Source organism: Terrapene carolina, unplaced genomic scaffold (genome assembly GCF_002925995.2).
Source record: "Terrapene carolina triunguis isolate 2854851 unplaced genomic scaffold, T_m_triunguis-2.0 Scaffold132, whole genome shotgun sequence".
Lineage (NCBI taxonomy): Eukaryota > Metazoa > Chordata > Testudines > Emydidae > Terrapene > Terrapene triunguis.
The window spans coordinates 23878599-23896953 of NW_020664483.1; the positions used below are offsets into that span (position 1 = coordinate 23878599).

General features: G+C 40.6%; 1 protein-coding gene across 7 annotated transcripts in view; it reads left to right on the plus strand.

The window, feature by feature from the left end:
- Positions 1-18355, plus strand: part of CCDC88A (coiled-coil domain containing 88A) — a 367236-nt gene that overhangs the window by 338212 nt on the left and 10669 nt on the right. For 6 of the 7 annotated variants that reach the window (XR_002908971.3, XM_024215537.3, XM_024215545.3 and 3 more), the window contains 5 exons: positions 3528-3611; positions 4530-4733; positions 5054-5125; positions 6291-6371; positions 17671-17939. Coding sequence is in view for 6 of the 7 variants with exons in the window: in XM_024215537.3 (XP_024071305.2) it covers positions 3528-3611; positions 4530-4733; positions 5054-5125; positions 6291-6371; positions 17671-17939 (710 nt within the window). In the remaining variant the exon portion in view is untranslated. The remainder of the gene's footprint in view (positions 1-3527; positions 3612-4529; positions 4734-5053; positions 5126-6290; positions 6372-17670; positions 17940-18355) is intronic. The other variant, XM_024215509.3, reaches the window with a different exon arrangement.

An 18355-nucleotide genomic window follows, 5' to 3' on the forward strand; every position in this document is an offset into this window, starting at 1 on the left:
ACACATTAAAGAGCCACTTGTGGCTGCCAAGCCTCAGTCTGTGTGTCACTGCTCTATACACTTTTCTAATACAGTACAGTAATATTGTATACAGTCAGTTGATTCAATTGCTCATCACTTGAGATTCAGCCACTCTATCTTTATAGACCTGTAAACCTTTGCCATGTATTCTTTGAAAAGTAAAACCCAGACCAAGCTTCTCTCTCCCGACAGCATGGTGTAGACACCATGCTGTCTTCTGCCCCACTTGTTAGTGTGAGATTTGCCTCCACCCCTTGTTAGCTAGATGAATCTGTTTACATGATATGTAAATACATTTTATGCAGTGGTGTTGTAGCCCTGTCAGTCTCAGGATATGAGAGACACAAGGTGGGTACAGTAATATCTTTTATTGGACCAACATATTTTCTATATCTCTCAGTAACAGAAGTTGGTCCAATAAAAGATTAATATTTCCCACCTTGTCTCTCTAATGTAAATACATTCTCATTGTCTTTCAAAGTACTTTGAAAGTAACTCCCAGGTGGAGAAAACATATTCCTTTGTCTAGTGCAGTCCTGTTTACCAACTCTCCATGACATACCTCGTTTACACACACTTTAGTCATAATTTCAGCATATATTCATCACTCTTAATACCCACCCTGTACATACATCACACAAGAATATCAATGATCAGTGAGTTATTAGTTTTCAAATGACACTTCACAAAGCATATTTTGTTCAAAGATTATTACAGTAGTGTATATGATGTGAATGCAGGGAGTGCTTATTGTCACAGTCTGTTCCTCACTTCGCTGTCACTAATGCTAAAACTAGTTATTTATACTTTATTTGTCACAAAAGCAAGAAATAAGCTTCATACTGGTGCGTGCATTCTTTTGGCATGTGACAGTGAAATAAAACTATCCTTTTACAGAGCTAGACAGACAACATATCTTCTTTATGAAGACTTTAATGATCACTCAACTTACTGTGGCCAATCAGTGTCCATTTTCACATGGCTTTCAGCTCATTCCGTCCTGATTATTGAAAGTAGCTGTGTTTATTGAGCTGAAAGAAGGTCAGAAAAGCTTATTTTATGTTTGATTACCTACCAGTATATCTATGCGATCAGCAAGCTAAAGGTTAACGTGCATTAAGTGTACTTGTCTCCTATATGAGAAACACGTATATTGACTGGTGTGTGTTTCCTTTATGTCTCCCTACTCTTTCCCACCCAAAGGCATGAACAGTTGACTTATATTAGGGATTAGCAGCTTCTCTCTGATCTAGATACCATTGTACTTTAGAACTGTGAATATTCTCCGTATGTTCATCATTTTGCAGTGTTTCTCAACCTTTTTGATAGCAGGGACCGGCTTGCTACCTTCCTAAACTGTGTCAGGGAGATCTCAGGAACGGCTCCGGTCCACGAACTGGTCGTTGTGAAACAGTGGGTTAAAGCATGCGAGACTATACCAGTTTTAATCAGTAATGGAAGTTGTAGAATATATAGCTTTTGTTTTTACTGTAATATTTTAGTGCTAAATTGATGGAGCCATGTTGCAGGAGGACTCTCTGGAGGCAATCTAGCTGAATCAAACATACATCCTCCTAGGTCTCCTGGGGCGTGCATGCTGCAGCAGGAGCTCCACCACATTTCAAAGTGGTGCACTGTACATGTCCCCCCTGTGCTGAGTGCAAAAGGTGGAGGGGAAGCAGTGTGATAACCCACTTTCAATCAAGTACTCCTCCTTTGGAAAGGATACCACCAGTGCTTGCAATCCTCCACAGTATTATGGCTGGCTGTTGTACGTGAGTGCAAGGGGATCCTTACATTTTCTCCCAACTTGCACTCTTGTGCAAGACCAGAAACCACCTTTATTTACAAAAGGTAATAAAAGGAATGTTTTAATAGATAAAAATTTACTTATGAATGTCCATTTAAGTAGTTGAAGTTATACTATTTCTAACATTGTTAATCTAGCTGTGCAAAATTCTATTTGTCTGTTCACTTGGGGCCAGTGAATTTTTTTTTGACAGGCTAGTAATTATTTTTATTTTTATACCATAATTATGGCTAAGTAGCATTTATTTGGTCTGGTACCATTTCATGGTGATTTTGCTTGGCTGTATTAATTCTAACATGAAATGGTTCTTATAATAGAGCGGTATTAGAAATACTTCATAATGGCGATACCAGAAATTGGACATGTTGACTTTTTCTGTTGAACCAAACTAAAAAGAAATATAACAAAATATAGGGTATATTTCCCCTTTTGTGCAGAGAAATACAGAAGGAGCAGAAGTGTCTAAAAATATAGAAAAATCCATGTGCATGCATATTAAATTGCTATGTAACATGCCATTGGTTCAACAAATTGAGGCAAATGACAAGGCATGTGTAAAACCTGTAGATTGTGATGTCGGGTAGCATGCAAATGAAGCAGGGGCCTGGGCATTTGTAAGAAATCTATGATTTCTGAGCACCTTTCTGTCAAAGATGAAGCCCTTGCATCACCATTGTTTGCATGTGGCTCCTGTATGCTTGGCAGTCTGCTGACACATTTATATGATGCTACATGAAGACACAGATGTCCACTATTAACATGTTACTGCTGCACTGCACTCCAGGAGTAACATGTGACTTTTTTCTAATTGTAATAATTAATATAATTTTAATGTTCTTTTTGCAGATGTTACATGTATTATTTTAACTTTTCTGACTCCCCAAAGTGTCATAACCACACCCCCATTTTTGTTTGTTTTTTGTTTGCTTTTTTGGGGTGGTCAAGAAGAGGTGGTAATCTTCTGTTTGGTACTTTTTTCCAGTAGCAATTTGGCAGGGTACTATGCCAACCAGGAAATCTGAGCAACCACTGCAGCTTTATAACAAACTTGTAGTTTATTATTTCAATTTTCTGCACTCGGTTCACATAGTCCCTTGAACAGATGGTCCATAGAAAGAAAATGTACAGAAACAAAGAGTGAAAGAGAGTTATTTAATTATTAATATGCACAATACATAATAAATCAAAACTTATAAAAATTTAAATCATGAGTGAAAAGTACAAGAGAAAAGCAAATTAGAAAAGACACATTATAGCAAGTAATTAAGATTCAAACTCTTTTTTAGAGAAGAAAAGTGGATGTTTTATTAAAGTCACAAAGTAATCAAATTTTAGGCCTTTTGAATAAATCTATTTTCCACTTTCTTAGAAAAACTCTTTATCTGTTCATATAAATCTCTGCAAAGAAGTTACTTTTGTTTTTTCAAGAATTTGGCAGTTCTGAACTTTCAAAGTATACTACGTTTCTCACCATTGTCTTCAGTGCTTTTCTGAGTATATTGAAGGTTTCATAGCGTAGTTTTCATATTTCATTATCACTCAGCAGCATGAGAATAATAGTTTTTAGCATAGCATACATAGCTGAAGCTCAAACATTCATTTCTATCCTTAGTTTCAACATTAACTTCCATCTGTTCTTCTCCCTTTTTTCTTTCATTTCCCTGTTTCCGTTTTTCCTCATGCTATGACATAAAAGTGATTGCACTGAAAAGACTGCCCTTTTTGAGGAACAGACCGAAGGAAAAAGACAAAATGAAGGCCATCTACCGTCGCTCCATGTGTAAGACTTTGACAGTTCAGCTTCTTTTAAATGGCTACACTGGCTTCCTTTACTAATTTTTCACTAACCTTTCCCCTGGACTGTGCTGTTTTTTTACTATTTTGCAATGTGCAAGTCCTGCTATAATACAAGAAGCTGTAAGATTTTTTTTAAAACCTTGGCACTGAATAATATATGTATATATACATACGCAATTTATTGTGATTACATTTTATATATTTGTATACATATTTATTATATATACACATTGTGCATGCATGTGTATATAAATTTACAGTGCACTCTAGACATTTGAATAGTTTTAAATTCCACTTTTAGTAAGCATTTTTATAAACCACAAATATCTTACATTTTTGGTTTAAAGAATCTATAGAGAAAATAGTGCAAGGATATAAAGTGGTCTGTTACTCTTTTCAAATGTGTGTCATTTCTTCTTTACTAAAATGTTCTGTTTTTTAAAAAGGGGGTGGATACTTCTATAGTAAATCCTTTTAAATACTATAATGCAAAATACAGTATTCCTGCAGTAACCTGCACTGAACAAGGACCCCAACCATTGCCAAAGTTCATGTTGTGTTAGCACCTCTACCCATCTTACCCTTATTCATTCCATTTGTCTTTGCAAAACAACATATCAAAGCTTCTAACATATATATTGCATATCATTGCAGCACAAGCATGGCACTTGTATCTAATAACATTTATTAAAAATCATATCTGAACTGAAAGTATGGCCTGTAATACTTTTCATTCATTACGCTGATTGCATGTCATAACATGGATGATCTTGTGTTTGTAGCTTTCAATATTCAGTATGCATTGATGCTTAGACAAATGTCAAACTTTTTACAATACAAAATAGGAATTAAAAAAATACATTGAACCGTGCTGATTCATTTGCTTTCATTTGCATCCCAGCCATGAATGACCTGGTGCAGTCCATGGTCCTAGCAGGAGGACAATGGACAGGTAGTTCTGAGCATCTGGAGGGCCCTGATGATGTATCTACGGGTAAAAGGAAAAAAGAATTGGGAGCTATGGCCTTCTCTACTACAGCTATCAACTTTGCAACTGTCAACTCTTCTTCAGGCTTCAGATCCAAGCAATTGCTAAATAATAAAGGTATAGGTAGAAGCTTTTTGCTCTGTCGTGATTATATTGGTAACAATTTTATATAAATCTGTTTTTACTCCTTCGTATTTCATATTATTCTGTAGCAAACAACCTGAATAATTGAATTACAGTATTAAGAAGTAATTGAATGGGTTTAATAGCTTTAATTGTAAAATACCTTAGATTTTTTTCCTACAGAAAGGCTACATAAGCAAAGATGGATTGTATTTCAAATAATTATTTCATTACATTTTACAGATGACAAATGTTTAAATTACATTTTTGCTGTGAAATTTAATGTACATACTGTTTTATGTCTTTATGTATAGATACTACATCCTTTGAAGATGAAAGTCCACAAGGCATTAGTGATGATTCTAGTACAGGATCAAGAGTTCATGGTAAGATGTGAACTTTAATTAAATAATAAATTGAGAATATATGATGTGAATGCTAACGATGTTTTCCCACACAGTGAATTGCAGCATTGCAAGTGAGCATGTTTTCTATAATTTGCGTATGACTTGACTAGATAGTGCCATTTCTTCAAACCTAATACTTTTTCTTTTTTTATAGAATAATCTTTCCACTAACTGTTGTGTATATTTAGTAGAAGATATCTATGAAATGCACCTGAACAGAATACAAATTCTTTTTGCCTATTTTCAAATATATTTGGGTTTAATTGTGAAAGAAGGGAAATTTTGACTTGCATTAAAAAAAAACTTTAGATTTCAGTGATTCATTTCTTGATTTTAAAGTAAAGTTTTATATATTTCATAGTACAAAATAAGTCTTTTCATTAAGTAAAAATACAGAGTGAAAAAGCTAAAATAGAAGCACTTACAAGAAATTAAACACTATTTTTCTTTACTAAAACATTTTAAAATGAATATAAACAAAATTGAAATAAAATATTGTTATTTAGTATTTTGGAAAATATTAACAGTGCAATTATTTCCCTTGTATTAATAGGTGCTAGAACTAGGGATGTGGGGGGTGCTGCAGCACCCTCTGGCTTGAAGTGGATTCCATTATATACAGCATTTAGTTTTAGTTCAATGGCTCTCAGCACCCTCATTATACAAATTGTTCCAGCACCCCTGCTTATATTGGGGAGGAGCACAGGACATTAATTATGCAGATGCTCTTGCATAGATGCTCCTGTTTGTGGCATTTCTACAGTGTGCAGGGTTACTTGTCAAATTTGTTGTAAGTGACCAAATCACAAGCAGCTTTCTGCATGCCAGTGTGTTCTTCTGTAAAATCCTGGTTTCCCACTAGCAAATCTGTTTCAGTTCTAAACATGCACTCTGTTTTCTATTTTTCTTCCCCTTGTATCTTACTGTTCCCGTAGCATCCTTTACTAAAGTGTCCTCTTGGACTGCCTGGTAATCCCTTCGCTTTCTGATCTGTAAGAAACAACACTTTGTTGACAATGGGCGTGCTCAGCCTGTGAAATAGTGCTTGATTCCTACCTCAGAGCATTCTGTGATCAGAATGTAAAGGCATAGTGTCATCTGCTAAAATTTTGTTTATCATTCTGTCTCCTTACTTTTCATTTAGCTTCCAGACCAGCCAGCCTTGATAGTGGCAGAACATCCACTAGCAATAGCAATAACAACGCTTCACTTCATGAAGTCAAAGGTATGGTGCAGGTGAATTGCCATCTGTGCTTCTTTTCCATGATTGTGTTTGTAAGATGGTCTGGTAAAATAATAAAATAAAAAATTCATGGCATGTTTTTCTTTTAACACTTTATGCCAGTGGTGGGCAACCTGCGGCCCACGGGCTGCATGTAGCCCGTCAGGGTAATCCGCTGGCGGGCCGCCAGACAGTTGGTTTACATTTGCACGGCCATCTGCAGCTCCGAGTGGCAGCGGTTTGCCGTTCCCGGCCAATGGGAGCTGCGGAAAGCGGCGGCCAGCACATCCCTGTGGCCCACGCCACTTCCCGCAGCTCCAATTGGCCAGGAAACCGCAGCCACTAGAAGCTGCGGGAAGCTGTGCAAATGTAAACAAACCGTCTGGCAGCCTGCCAGTGGATTATCCTGACAGGCTGCGTGCAGCCCACAGGTTGCCCACCACTGCTTTACGCCCTTCATTTTCCAAATTAGGGAAGAATATTAATAAAATAGACCTTCAAAAGCATTTAGTAAATATTAGAATAGGAGCAATTACAATATATGAAATTGAAACTATTTTAAAATAAATCTAAGATAGAACATACATAAGAGTGGCCATACTGGGTCAGATCAGTGGTCCATCTAGCCCAGTATCCTGTCGTCTGACAGTGGCCAATTCCAGGTGCTTCAGAGGGAATGAACAGAACAGGTAATAATCAAGTGATCCATCACCTGTCACCCATTCCCAGCTTCTGGCAGACAGAGGCTAGGGACACCATCCCTGCCTATCCTGGCTAATAGCCATTGATGGACCTATCCTCCATGAATTTATCTAGTTCTTTTTTGAACCCTGTTATAGTCTTGGCCTTCACAACATTCTCTGCCAAAGAGTTCTACAGGTTGACTGTGTGTTGTGTGAAGAAATACTTCCTTTTGTTTGTTTTAAATCTGATGCCTATTAATTTCATTTGGTGACACCTAGTTCTTGCGTTATGAGAAGGAATAAATAACACTTCCTTATTTACTTTCTCCACACCAGTCATGATTTTATAGAACTTTATCATATCCCTCCTTCGTCATCTCTTTTCCAAGCTGAAAAGTCCCAGTCTTATTAATCATTCCTCATATGGAAGCTGCTCCATACCCCAATCATTTTTATTGCCCTTTTCTGTATCTTTTCCAATTCCAATATATCTTGTTTGAGATGGGGTGACCAGATCTGCACGTAGCATTCAAGATGTGGGCATACCATGGATTTATATAGAGGCAATATAATATTTTCTGTCTTCTTATCTATTCATTTCCTAATGATTCCCAACATTCTGTTAGTTTTTTTGACTACCGCTGTACATTGAGTGGATGTTTTCAGAGAACTATCCATAATGACTCCAAGATCTCTTTCTTGAATGATAACAGCTAATTTAGACCCCATCATTTTATATCATAGAATCATAGACTTTAAGGTCAGAAGGGACCATTATGATCATCTAGTCTGACCTCCTGCACAATGCAGGCCACAGAATCTCACCCACCCACTTCTGTATCAAACCTATGTCTGAGCCATTGAAGACCTCAAATCATGGTTTAAAGACTTCAAGGTGCAGAGAATCTTCCAGCAAGTGACCCGTGCCCCACTCTGCAGAGGAAGGCGAAAAAACCCCAGGGCCTCTGCCAATCTGCCCTGGAGGAAAATTCCTTCCCAACCCCAAATATGGTGATCAGCTAAACCCTGAGCATGTGGGCAAGACTCACCAGCCAGACACCCAGGAAAGAATTCTCTGTAGTAACTCAGATCCCACCCTATCTAGTGTCCCATCACAGGTCATTGGGCATATTTACCGCTAATTATCAAAGACCAATTAATTGCCAAAATTAGGCTATCCCATTATTCCATCCCCTCCATAAACTTATCAAGCTTAGTCTTGAAGCCAGATATGTCTTTTGCCCCCACTGCTCCCCTTGGAAGACTGTTCCAGAACTTCACTCCTCCAATGGTTAGAAACCTTTGTCTAATTTCAAGGCTAAACTTCCTGATGGCCAGTTTATATCCATTTGTTCTTGTGTCCACATTGGTACTGAACTTAAATAATTCCTCTCCCTCCCTGGTATTTATCCCTCTGATATATTTATAGAGAGCAATCATATCTCCCCTCAGCCCTCTTTTGGTTAGGCTAAACAAGCCAAGCTCTTTGAGTCTCCTTTCATATGACAGGTTTTCCTGGATATCAGGTTGGTTTGGCACAATCTACCTTTTGTAAAACCATGTTGTATTTTCTCCCAATTACCATTGACCTCAATGTCCTTAACTACTTTCTCCTTCAAAAATTTTTCCAAGACCTTGCATACCACAGATGTCAAACTAACAGGCCTGTAGTTGCCCGGATCACTTTTTTTTCCCCCTTTCTTAAAGATAGGAACTATGTTAGCAATTCTCCAGTCATACAGTACAACCTCTGAGTTTACAGATTCATTAAAAATTCTTGCAAATAGGCTTGCAATTTCATGTGCCAGTTTAATATTTTAATATTCTTGGATGAAGATTATCTGGGTCCCCCGGTTTAGTCCCATTAAGCTGGTCGAGTTCAGCCTGTACCTCGGATGTGGTAATATCTACCTCCATATCCTCATTCCCATTTGTCCTCCTACATTATCCCTAAGCTCCTCATTAGCCTCATTAAAGACTGAGGCAAAGTATTTGTTTAGATATTGGGCCATGCCTAAATTATCCTTAACCTCCACTCCATCCTCAGTGTTTAGCGGTCCCACTTCTCCTTTCTTTGTTTTCTTCTTATTTATATGGCTATAGAACCTTTTACTATTGGTTTTAATTCCCTTTGCAAGGTCCAACTCTACATGGCTTTTGGCCTTTCTCACTTTATCCCTACATGTTCTGACCTCAATAAGGTAGCTTTCCTTGCTGATCCCTCCTCTCTTCCACTCCTTGTAGGCTTTCTGCTTTTTCTTAATCACCTTTCTGAGGTGTTTGCTCATCCAGCTTGGTCTACAGCTCCTGCCTATGAGTTTTTTCCCCTTTCTTGGGATGCAGGTTTCTGATAGTTTCTGCAACTTTGACTTGAAGTAATTCCAGGCCTCCTCCACCTTTAGATTCACAAGTTCTTCAGTCCAATCCACTTCCCTAACTAATTTCCTTAATTTTTTAAAGTTAGCCCTTTTGAAATCAAAAACCCTAGTCACAGATCTTTTGTTTATCCTTCCATTTAGTTTAAATTGAATTAGCTCATGATCGCTCGAACCAAGGTTGTCCCCTACAACAATTTCTTCTATGAGGTCCTCACTACTCACCAAAACCAAATCTAAAATGGCATCCCCTCTTGTTGGTTCAGCAACTACTTGGTGAAGGAATCCATCAGCTATCGCATCTAGGAAAATCTGAGCCCTAGCACTTGTCCTCCAGTCTATATCTGGGAAGTTAGTCTCCCATGATCACACAATTCCCATTAGTATTTACTTCATTAAAAACATGTATAGTTGGGATTTTTATGTTGTCCAATGTGCATTAGTTTGCATTTATCAACACTGAATTTCATCTACCATTTTGTTCCCCAGTCACTCAGTATTATGAGATCCCTTTGTAACTCTTTGCTATCTGCTTTGGACTTAACCATAGAAAAAGAAATATTCTCTAAAAAAAAAAAAATTTAGCCACAAAATTAATTTCAATTCAAGTACATTTTAAACAGGGAAATAATACTCCTTAATTTTTTGTATCGTATCTGTGTGTTTCTTATCTTATCTCTGAAATAAAATCTGTAAAAATGTACAACACAAACTAACCAAAATAACTATAAGGTATATAGAGATGTGTATATAATAAAATGCAGTCGCCTTTACAAACTTTTAAATTTTGCCTTTGAAAACTAGATAACGTTACTACACTATTAGCAGTATTCCCTATATTTCATGTACACCTCTAAACTGATATAACGCGGTCCTCGGGAGACAAAAAAATCTCACTGTGTTATAGGTGAGACCGCATTATATCAAGCTTGCTTTGGCCCCCCCCATTCCTTGTTCCCTGACCGCCCCCTCCAGAGACCCCCGTCCCTAATCACCCCCAGGACTCCACCCCCTACCCAACCCCCCTGTCCCCTGACTGCTCCGACCCCTATCCATACACCCTGCCCCCTGACAGGCACTCACCGGCAGCGGCGGGATGCGGAGCAGCCTGGCCCCAGCCCGCTCCACTCCGCCACCGCCCAGCCGCAGCGCTCCGCTTCCCGCTGTCGGTGAGTGGGGGGAGGTTGGGGAAAGGATGCCCCCCCGCACTCACCTGCGGCGGGAAGCGGAGCGACGCGGCCCCAGCCCGCTCCGCTTTCCTTGCCCCGGCCCAAGCCGTGTCGCTGGGGGGCGGCTGGGGAAAGGTCATGCACTCACCTGCGGCGGGAAGCGGAGCGCTGCAGCTGGGAGCTGGCAGAGTGGAGCGGGTTGTGGCCAGGCTGCTCCGCTTCCGCCGCTGCTGGTGAGTGCGGGGGGAATCCCTTCCCCCAAGCCTCCTCCCCTGAGCAACACGGCTCGGGCCGGGGTGAGGGAAGCAGAGCGGGCTGCTCCCAGCCCCCCGCTAATCCCCCGGGCCACTCTGGGACTGCGGAGCCCCCAAAAGTGCCCTCCCACAGCTCATAGACTCATAGACTTTAAGGTCAGAAGGGACCATTATGATCATCTAGTCTGACCTCCCGCATGATGCAGGCCACAAAAGCTGACCCACCCACTCCTGGAATAATTATCTCCCTTAACTCAGCTGTTGAAGTCCCCAAATCATGATTTAAAGACTTCAAGTCGCAGAGAATCCTCCAGCAAGCGACCCCTGCCCCATGCTGCGGAGGAAGGCAAAAAACCTCCAGGGCCTCTGCCAATCTACCCTGGAGGAAAATTCCTTCCCGACCCCAAATATGGCGATCAGCAGAACCCCGAGCATGTGGGCAAGATTCTCCAGCCAGACCCGCATTGACCATTGATACTAATTACCTGCGATGGCACGTTATTGACCTATTGACTAAAATCACATTATCCCATCAAACCATCCCCTCCATAAACTTATCAAGCTTAATCACCTTTCTGAGGTGTTTGCTCATCCAGCTTGGTCTACAGCTCCTGCCTATGAGTTTTTTCCCCTTTCTTGGGATGCAGGCTTCTGATAGTTTCTGCAACTTTGACTCCGTGGACTACATTCTATGAAGTCCTATGAATGGATGCTACTCTAACATGTTCAGCATTCTTCAGCCAGCAGTAAATATTAAATCTTGTGGAATGCCCATCACAAACAGGATTAAAATGTTTTAAAAAAAATCTATATTAATACACCTCTACCCCAATATAACGTGACCCGATATAATGCGGGTTCGCATACAACACGGTAAAGCTCTGACACGCTGCTCTGAGCAGCGTGTTAAGGGTGCCGGGCCAGGCCAGGGCCGAGGGGTTGGATAAGGGGCAGAGGGTCTCGGGGCAGTAAGGGGCTCCCCCCCGCAGGGTCTGAAATAATAAGTGATGGAATGGATAAGACAGAGTCTGTCTGGGCAATACTCACATTGGGTAAAAAAACTACTAGAGCCTCCCCTGGGATAGTGCTTGGGGTGTGCTATAGACCGCCGGGATCTACCCTGGATATGGACAGAGAACTATTTAATGTTTTTAGGGAAGTAAATACTAATAGGAACTGTGTAATCATGGGAGACTTTCACTTTCCGGATATAGATTGGGGAACAAATGCTAGTAACAATAATAGAACTCAGATTTTCCTAGACATGCTAGCTGATGAATTCCTTCATCAAGTAGTTGCTGAACCGACGAGGGGGGATGCCATTTTAGATTTGGTTTTGGTGAGTAGTGAGGACCTCGTTGAGGAAATGGTTGTAGGGGACAACCTTGGCTCGAGTGATCATGAGCTAATTCGGTTTAAACTAAATGGAAGGATTAACAGAATTAAATTGGAGACTAGGGTTTACAATTTCAAAAGGGCTAACTTTAATAAATTAAGGCGACTAGTTAGGGAAGTGGATTGGACTAACATATTTACGGATCTAAAGGCGGAAGGCGCCTGGGATTATTTCAAGTTGAAGTTGCAGGAGCTGTCGGAGGCCTGTATCCCGAGAAAAGAAAAACGGTTCGTAGGCAGGAGATTTAGACCGAGCTGGATGAGCGAGCGTCTCAGAGGGGTGATTAAGAAAAAACAGAAAGCGTACAAAGAATGGAAGAGGGGAGGGATCGGCAAAGAAACCTACCTTATTGAGGTCAGAGCATGTAGAGATGGAGTGAGAAAGGCCAAAAGCCATGTAGAGTTGGACCTTGCGAGGGGAATTAAAACTAATAGCAAGAGGTTTTATAGCCATATAAACTGGAAGAAAACAAAGAAAGAAGAAGTGGGACCGCTGAAGACTGTAGATGGAGTGGAGATTAAGGATAATCTAGGCATGGCACAATATCTAAACGAATATTTTGCATCGGTCTTTAATGAGGCTAATGAAGGGCTTAGGAATAGAGGCAGCGTGACAGAGGGCAATAAAGGAGGGGGGGGTTGACATTACCATATCCGAGGTAGAAGCCAAACTCGAACAGCTTAACGGGACTAAATCGGGCGGACCGGATGATCTTCATCTGAGAATATTAAAGGAACTGGCGCGAGAAATTGCAAGCCCGTTAGCGATAATTTTTAATGAATCTGTAAACTCGGGGGTTGTACCGTTGGACTGGAGAATAGCTAATGTGGTTCCTATTTTCAAGAAGGGGGAAAAAAGTGACCCGGGTAACTACAGGCCTGTTAGTTTAACATCTGTAATATGCAGGGTCTTGGAAAAAATTTTGAAGGAGAAAGTAGTTAAGGACCTTGAGGTCAATGGCAATTGGGACAAATTACAACATGGTTTTACGAAAGGCAGATCGTGCCAAACCAACCTGATCTCCTTCTTTGAGAAAGTAACAGATTTTTTAGATAAAGGAAATGCGGTGGATCTAATATACCTCGATTTCAGTAAACCGTTTGATACGGTACCGCATGAGGAATTATTGGTTAAATTGGAAAAGATGGGGATCGATATGAAAATCCAGAAGTGGATAAAGAACTGGTTAAAGGGGAGACTGCAGCGGGTCGTACTGAAAGGTGAACTGTCAGGTTGGAGGGAGGTTACCAGTGGAGTTCCTCAAGGTTCGGTTTTGGGTCCGATTTTATTTAATCTATTTATTACTGACCTCGGAACCGAATGTAGAAGTGGGCTGATAAAGTTTGCGGATGACACAAAGTTGGGAGGTATTGCCAATTCGGAGAAGGATCGGGATATCCTGCAGGGAGACTTGGATGACCTTGTAAACTGGAGTAATAGTAATAGGATGAAATTTAATAGTGAGAACTGTAAGGTGATGCATTTAGTTATAAGCTGGGGATGCATCGGTTGGAAGTAACGGAGGAGGAGAAGGACCTCGGAGTCCTGGTTGATCGCAGGATGACTATGAGTCGGCAATGTGACGTGGCCGTGAAAAAAGCTAATGCGGTCTTGGGATGCATTAGGCGAGGTATTTCTAGTAGGGATAAGGAGGTGCTGCTTCCGTTATACAAGGCACTGGTGAGACCTCATTTGGAGTACTGTGTGCAGTTCTGGTCTCCCATGTTTAAAAAGGATGAACTGGAACAGGTACAGAGAAGGGCCACTAAGATGATCCAAGGAATGGAAAACCTGTTGTATGAAAGGAGACTCGAGGAGCTCGGTTTGTTTACCCTTACCAAAAGAAGGCTGAGGGGGGATATGATTGCTCTCTTTAAATATATCAGAGGGATAAATACCAGGGAGGGAGAGGAATTATTTCAGCTCAGTACTAATGTGGACACGAGAACAAATGGATATAAACTGGCCGTCAGGAAGTTTAGGCTTGAAATTAGACAACGGTTTCTAACCGTCAGAGGGGTGAAATTCTGGAACAGCCTTCCGAGGGAAACAGTGGGGGCGAAAGACCTCTCTGGCTTTAAGATTAAGCTTGATAAGTTTATGGAGGGGATGGTTTGATGGGATAACGTGATTTTAGTCAATAGGTCAATAACGTGCCATCGCAGGTAATTAGTATCAATGGTCAATGCGGGTCTGGCTGGAGAATCTTGCTCGCATGCTCGGGGTTCTGCTGATCGGCATATTTGGGGTCGGGAAGGAATTTTCCTCCAGGGTAGATTGGCAGAGGCCCTGGAGGTTTTTCGTCTTCCTCCGCAGCATGGGGCAGGGGTCGCTTGCTGGAGGATTCTCTGCGACTTGAAGTCTTTAAATCACGATCTGTGGACTTCAACAGATGTGTCAAGGAAAAGAATTATTCCAGGAGTGGGTGGGTCAGCTTTTGTGGCCTGCATCATGCGGGAGGTCAGACTAGATGATCATAATGGTCCCTTCTGACCTTAAAGTCTATGAGTCTATGAGACTAATACAGTAACTCCTCGCTTAACGTTGTGGTTATGTTCCTGAAAAATGCTACTTTAAGCGAAATGATGTTAAGTGAATCCAATTTCCCCATAAGAATTAATGTAAATGGGGGGGTTAGGTTCCAGGGAAATTTTTTTCGCCAGACAAAAGACTATATATATATATATATATATATACACACACACACACATATACACACTGTATAAGTTTTAAACAATTTAATACTGTACAAAGCAATGATGATTGTGAAGCTTGATTGAAGTGATGAAGTCAGAGGGTGGGATATTTCCCAGGGAATGCCTTACTGCTAAATGATGAACTAGCACTTGGCTGAGCCCTCAAGGGTTAGCATATTGTTGTTAATGTAGCCTCATACTTTACAAGTGAGCAAGAATGGAGGGAGGGGAGACAGCATGGCAGAGAGAGACAGAGACACACACCATGTTTGTGAGAGAGACGCGCATTGCCCCTTTAAATATGCTGACCTTACTCTAAGTACACTGCCTTTTTAAGTAGATCAGCAAGTTGAGACAGCAGTTGCTGCCAGCAAACTCCCTCCGTCCTGAGCCCTGTCATGTCCCCATCCTGCTCTGTGAAGATAAGGTACAGGAGTGGTGGGAGGCGGACACCCTGACATTAGCACCCTTCTTCCTCCCCCTTCTGCACAGGAAGCAGGAGGCTCCCAGGAGCAGCTCCAAGGCAGAGGGCAGGAGCAGCACGTGGCAGTGGGGGGAGGGTCAGCTGAACTTCCTGGCAATTAATAGCCTGCTGGGCAGCTGCCGCACAGGGAACTTAGGGGAGCAGGGAGCTGATAGGGGGACTGCCGGTCCACCCTGGTTCTAAGCCCCCACCATCTAGCTCCAATGGGCTGCTCTTTCTGCAAACAGTAGACAAAGCAGGCAGCTGCCAAACAACATTATAAGGGAGCATTGCACAACTTTGAACGAGCATGTTCTCTAATTGATCAGCAAAGTAACAATGAAACAACCCTAACCAGGATGGACTTTAAGTTAAGAGTTACTGTACTTTCTTGATAATATCTGTTTATTGGTAATTTAGAAGTGAATACTAGAACAGCGTTTTTTTGCCTTGTTCATTTTGTTACTCTCTACTGTGAAAGATTCCCTGAGTTAACTTGTGCCCCAGATTGTATATGGTACATCAACAGTTTCTATTGTAGACAATTTTCCTTTCTTCAAATATAATTACATTATTCAGAAATAACAAAAAGGGTAGAGAGCAGTTTACTGTTCACCAGTATCTTTTACTCTGATCCTATAAGAAAGATTGAAAATCAAAGAAAATTGTTATAGCAGCAGGTTTTTTTGCACTTACTGCTATGTTCCTCCTTCAGGTCACAATTGTAATAAACTAACATTGGCAATATAAGGAAAACCTCTCTAGAGGAGCCTTTCTAGAAAATTCTGTTGAAGAATTGGCAGTCATTTTTCTTCAAGTTTGTGGACAATACCAAGCTGGGAGGGATCACAAATGTTTTGGAGGATAGGATTAAAATTCAAAATGATGTGGGCAAACTGGAGAAATGGACTGATGAAAACAGGATGAAATTCAATAAGGACAAATGCAAAGTACTCCACTTAGGAAGGAACAATCAGTTGCACACATATAAAATAGCACACATGACTACCTAGGAAGGAGTCCTGCAGAAAGGGATCTGGGGGTCATAGTGGATCACAAGTTAAATATGAGTCAACATGGAAAAAAAAAAAGCAAACATCATTCTGGGGTTATTAACTGCAGTGTTGTAAGCAAGACACGAGAAGTAATTCTTCCGCTCTACTCCGTGCTGATTAAGCCTCAACTGGAATATTGTGTCCAGTTCTGGGTGCCACATTTCAGGGAAGATGTGGACAAATTGGAGATAGTCCAGAGAAGAACAACAAGGATGATTAAAAGATGACCTGTGAGGGAAGACTGAAAAAACTGGGTTTGTTTAGTCTTGAGAAGAGAAGACTGAAAGGGGATATGATAGCAGTTTTCAAGTACATAAAAGATTGTTACAAGGAGGAAGGAGAAAAATTATTCTCCGTAACCTCTCAGGTTAGAACAAGATGCAGTGGGCTGAAATTGCAGCAAGGGTGGTTTGGTTGAACATTAGGAAAAAATTCCTAACTATCAGGGTGGTTAAGCACTGGAATAAATTGCCCAGAGAGGTTATGGAATCTCCATCATTGGAGATTTTTAAGAGCAGGTTAGACAAACACCTCTCAGGGGTCGTCTACATAATACTTAGTTCTGCCATGAGTGCAGGGGACTGGACTCGATGACCTCTCAAGGTCCCTTCCAGTCCTATGATATGATTCATGTTCCACCTTTTCTGTCTCATTTATATAAGATGTAACATGAGTAGCAGAGGACAGTATCCACTTTACAGAGTTGCTGAACATGAACTGAATCATAAAGTCTTCTGTATACATTTAACCTCTTAGAATCAAATTTCAAGTGAAGGGTGCTTTTTTTCCATTGAAAAACTGAAAAAATCAGGTTAAAAAGTTGTAACAGATAAGCCAAGGGAATGAAATTGCATTTTATAACATGATTTCAGAATAGGATATTTGATCTGAGTAATATAGGACAATTAGAGTCTTCAACATTTTTTGATCTGAGTAATATAGGACAATTAGAATCTTCAACATTTTAAAAAAATTATATAAACAGGCATTATTAAACGCAGGGCTGGCTCTAGGAGCACAACTGCCAAAGCGCCAAAAAAAAAAAAAAAAATTGTGCCGCCTCAAGCACGTGCTTGGTTTGCTGGTGCCTAGAGCCAGCCCTGATTAAATGACATCTAATAATCCTCCAGATATTGTTCAGAATGTGCTGTTCAACAATTATTTTCATGTAATTTTTATTATAGAACATTTAATACTGTTTTCCCCAAAAGCAGGTGGAGTTAACAACCAAAGTAGGCCACAAAGTCACAGCAGTGGAGAATTTAGTCTGCTTCATGAACATGAGGCTTGGTCTAGCAGCAGCAGCAGTCCCATCCAGTATTTGAAAAGTCACACCAAGTCGAGTCTCATGATCAAGGAAAAAATGCCTGAAACAGTGGATAATCAAGGAAAGCAGAAGATCAAAACTGGTTCTCCTGGAAGTGAGGTTGTTACTCTGCAGCAGTTTTTAGAAGAAAGCAACAAGATTACTTCTACAGAGGTTAGTTAAAAAAATTATTTTAATTTTAGGGCTATACAATACCCTATATTTATGCACAGATTTAATAGGGTACTTATAGTGTATGCCATTGCAGGACCCCCTTAAAATTCTTTTAAAGAGACACTGTCAAATAATAGTTTGGCTACACAAACAATTAGTTCATGGCAAGCTGGGTGTGTGACTATATCCTGCACTAGCCTGTGTCTGTCCATGTGAACCCTGCTGACATGCATTAATAGTTTGTTTATACACTTTGATATAGTCTTTTTTTAATCAGGACTATATCGAAGTGCATTAGTGAACTGATGATGAGTGTCAGGAGTGTCGATACAGATATTTAGTCTGTGGCAAGCTAGTGTGGGGGTAGATTTACACCACAGCTTGCTGCAAACTAAATGTTCCTATAGAAAAGCCCT